The sequence below is a fragment of the Cyprinodon tularosa genome, unplaced genomic scaffold (assembly GCF_016077235.1).
Source record: "Cyprinodon tularosa strain WSP-4 unplaced genomic scaffold, ASM1607723v1 ctg385, whole genome shotgun sequence".
Classification (NCBI taxonomy): Eukaryota; Metazoa; Chordata; class Actinopteri; order Cyprinodontiformes; family Cyprinodontidae; genus Cyprinodon; species Cyprinodon tularosa.
The window spans coordinates 19,446-23,379 of NW_024039102.1; the positions used below are offsets into that span (position 1 = coordinate 19,446).

At 37.9% G+C, this 3,934-nt stretch overlaps 1 protein-coding gene across 1 annotated transcript; it reads left to right on the forward strand.

The window, feature by feature from the left end:
* The first annotated feature begins 755 nt into the window (after positions 1-755).
* LOC119791282 (interferon-induced protein with tetratricopeptide repeats 2-like) lies at positions 756-2,983 on the forward strand. Its single transcript, XM_038297302.1, has one exon. It carries the CDS (start codon positions 756-758, stop codon positions 2,145-2,147), a length of 1,392 nt encoding a protein of 463 aa, XP_038153230.1. The 3' UTR covers positions 2,148-2,983.
* The last annotated feature ends 951 nt before the right edge of the window (positions 2,984-3,934 follow it).

The window sequence follows — 3,934 nt, forward strand, 5'->3', positions numbered from 1 at the left end:
ACTTCTCTGGTGAAGTTTCTACTTCTATAAAGTGAAACAAAAATCCAACCATTCCCACAATGTTTGAACAGGTGTGTTTCTATTCCAACAGCCTCTGTGACGTTCTGCAACTACGTCCAAACATATAAAAGGGGCTTTGAGCTTAGATTGAGCACTTTCGAGGACAACCTTTCATGAGAAGCATTCAAATCCTTAAACATTCAAACTTATTCACATGGAAAACATCTGGAACATGAAGTAAGTGATGTAATGATGAGAAATATTAGAAACCTAACACAATATCTTATTGTGTTTATAGGACTTTGTTCATTTTGTTCTGGTTCTTTTCAGGTCAACTCTTTTATACACTGTCCTCTGCTTTAGTTTTCTCTTCTGCCTTGGTGCTTTTAGTTTGGTATTTTCAAAGTAAAATCTTTTTATTCTTTCACGTTTCTAGATAAGGTTGTATTTCCTGAAATACAACGCTTTTAATCAAGGTTATACATTTATTTTGTTTCTCATATATTTTTTTCTTTCTGGGTTTTATTTGGCTCAAAATTATTTTAATCCACAGAAGTTCCCAGTTTTAGATATTTTCCACACTTTTGTTGGATCTTACTTTCTGGTCTTAACATAATGTCTTGCCTCTTTTATAATTTATTTTCTCCTCTTATATATCACATAATTAATTTCAAATAAGTTAAAAGCAAATTAAAATCGCATATCTGATTACTCTTCTTCCTTCTACTTTATGTGATTATCTACTTTATGTGATTATGAAGGCCTTGCAGTGCCACTTCACCTGGGATCTAGAACCTACCAAGTACAAATTGAACTATCTCAGGGATGCACTGGAGGACATCGCCACAGATGAGGGAAACGTCTGGCTGGGTCACATCTACAACCTGCAGGGGTTCATCCAGTACATGCTGGGTTCCTCTGAAGAGGCCCTGAAGTTCTTCAGACGAGCCACTGAGACCTTCCAGCGCCTTAAAAACTCTGATGAAGGCCCCTGGTTGATGGTGAACTTTGGGAATCTGGCTTGGCTGCACCATGTTATGGGTGAAGATGAGAAGAGTCATGATTACCTGTCAAAGGTTGAAGCTCTAATGAGAGAATACCCAGCTCCACCTGAGGAAGAGCTCTACTCAGAGGTCTGTGCTGAGAAGGCCTGGACCCTGATGAAGTTTGACAAAGAGAAGAAGCTGCAGGCTGCAGAGCTCTTCCAGAAAGCCGTGAGGATGCAGCCAGATAATCTGGAATGGCAGACCAAATGGGTCATATTATTAGCAGATCGCTTCCTAGACAACATGGAAGACATGCCTCCTGATGTCTTGGAAAAAGTGAAATCTGCCTCTGAACGAGATCCAGACAACTTATATGTTGCTGCTCTTTATCTGAGGGCACAAGCTACAAAAGGAGTACAAATTCAGGATGAAGCTAAAAGATTGGCTAAAAGGTTCCTAGAAAGATCTCCAAGCAGTTACAATGGCTTCAGCCACTTAAGGCGACTGTACATTGAGTATATGTCTAAGGATGAAGCTATTAAGTTTGCCGATGAGATCCTGAAGAGATATCCTGACAGTGATCATGCAAAGGGATTTGCTGCCATCTGCTACAAAGATAATGTCCTTTCTCCAGACTTCACAACCAGTAGTCAAAGCGGCATCGTCACACGAGCCACTAGTCTCTGGGAGGAGAAGATTGGTCTCTATGGTGAATCTAATCTTAAAGATCAAATAACTCTAGCTGATTTATATGCAAAGGTGGATAAAGAGAAAGCTGAACAGATTTATAGTGAGATGCTGAATAGAAAACACCTGGATTCAGCAGAGAAACAGATGCTTTATAATTGTTATGCAAGCTATTCATTCTTCAATAGAAATGATAGTTTCAGGGCTATTGAGTACCGCATGATGGCAGCAGAGATTCAAGAAGAATCCAGGTATCGACAGAAACGCATTACAGAGCTAAAGAGGACCTTGTACAGAATCAAAGACCGTGAAATTTGTTCTAAAATTACAAAGCTTCTGACCAGCCTGGAAAACCAGCCTGAAACAAAGAATCGGTGCATAGTAGAAAAGCACTCTGAGAGCGCAGACCTCCACAAGCATACAGACAAGCAACAAACAGCTGAAGAAGACATTGAAAATAAGCAAAGACCCTAAAATATGTGAGAAGATCACGGACATTCTGACCAGCCTGGCACACAGAATCAATGAATATTAAAGAGATCTCAAAGAAAGATTCTGCAGAGTTCTGGTTCTGCAGAGTTCTGCCCCAGGCTCAGTGAATATAAAGACCTGTTTATTAAATCAGAATTTAATAAAGAATAAGTTCATAGCTGGTTTATAAGGATTTATCTTACAAAAAGTATCTTTAATGTGAAAGATAAGACAATCAAATTTACAGAATAGGGTTGTAGATTGTAACCACACTTTTTAGATGGTTTAAGATATTGAAATTAATTTACCATAATAATTGTATCACTTTTTACATAATTGAAAGTTTAATCAGATCATTTCTGATATGAATTAAGAATGTGTAGAAATCAGCAGATTGGAGAGGACTGAGTGACGAGCAATACAGAAGGCGGCTTGTTGACATATGAGGCACAGCAGCTGCAAATGTTTGTCTTGTGAAGAAAATCATACAGAAAAAAGACTTTTTAAGATAAAGCAGAAAGAAGAAGAATTTTGACATATATCTGACAATTATCTCATGTTAATGTAGCTTCAAAATATTGGGGGATACCTAATTATAGCTTTGAAGATTTTTCAAGTAGAGAAAGTTAAAAAAATATTTAGCGTAAAAAATGTATAGTATGTAGCTCTAAGGGAGTTGAATCAACGATGAAAAGCTTCAGATGAGGACTTTAACATAACTTTCAATTACACTGAATTACCCCTTGCTCACACTGGCTCCGGTGCGGTTACCGAGCCGACGGAGACCGCAACTCCCGCACACCCCCTCTCACACCGCCCTTTTAACTACGGTGCGGTGCGGCTCTGAGGCTCCGGCAACAGGTCCGGAGATTTAACTCGCGAGAACAGAAGTTCACTTGAGTTCACGTAACTTCACGCGATAACACGGCCCAAATAATGATATTTGCGAGAGCTTGTTGCGGAGGGCTCCAGCACGCCGCAAGGATAGCTTTCTTGCTGAATTTTCTGCAGCACTGGAGTGTCTCGGTAACCGCAGCCGGACAGCTCAGCAGCCGGTGAGAGAGGTTTACGTCTTTTTAATGACTTGGAATCACTGCAGCGCCGCACCCACCGCACCGCAACGGTAAGACCGGAGTTGGTGTGAGCCGGGGGTTAATGGAACATTAATGAACATGTCTTATGACCTTAAGTTTTGTTTAAGAAAAGTCAGTGCTGATAAATTATAGTAAATCTGTTCATACTGTTTTAAGTAATTTTTCATAAATAATATAATAAATATTTGTATATTATATATAATATCTGCAATTCAATACATTTCAAACATGACAAAAATATTAAACATTATTTTGGTTTTACAGCGTTGATGTCTGAGTTTATTTCAGATGTAATATTTTTGTTGCATTTTAAGTAATTTTTACTTCTTGTCTTTTCCTGTTTGCTAAGAAAAGTTCTTAATTTGTTTAGATGTAAAAAAGTAGAGTCAATTTAAAATTTATTTAAAAAAAACAGGCTCATTGTTGTTTGCTGTGAGACTGGAATCAGCTTGTAGAAACACAAAAAAGAAAAACAGTTGTTGGCATAAGTTTATAATAAAAGTAATAAAGCTTGTTTGTGATTCTTGACCTTTGACCTTATCTACAAATTTCATTTGGAGCTTTGGACATTTAGTATAAGAAGCCCTGATGTATATGAAAGTATAAGAAAGGCAGAAGTGGGTAGAGAACCCAAAAATTGAAAGTAGCACTACTTATAACTGCTAATTTTTTCACTCAGTAAAAGTAAAATGTAGT

Coding starts and splice junctions, on each gene's coding strand:
- LOC119791282 (XM_038297302.1), top strand. CDS start 756: ATGAAGGCCTTGCAGTGCCACTTCACCTGGGATCTAGAACCTACCAAG.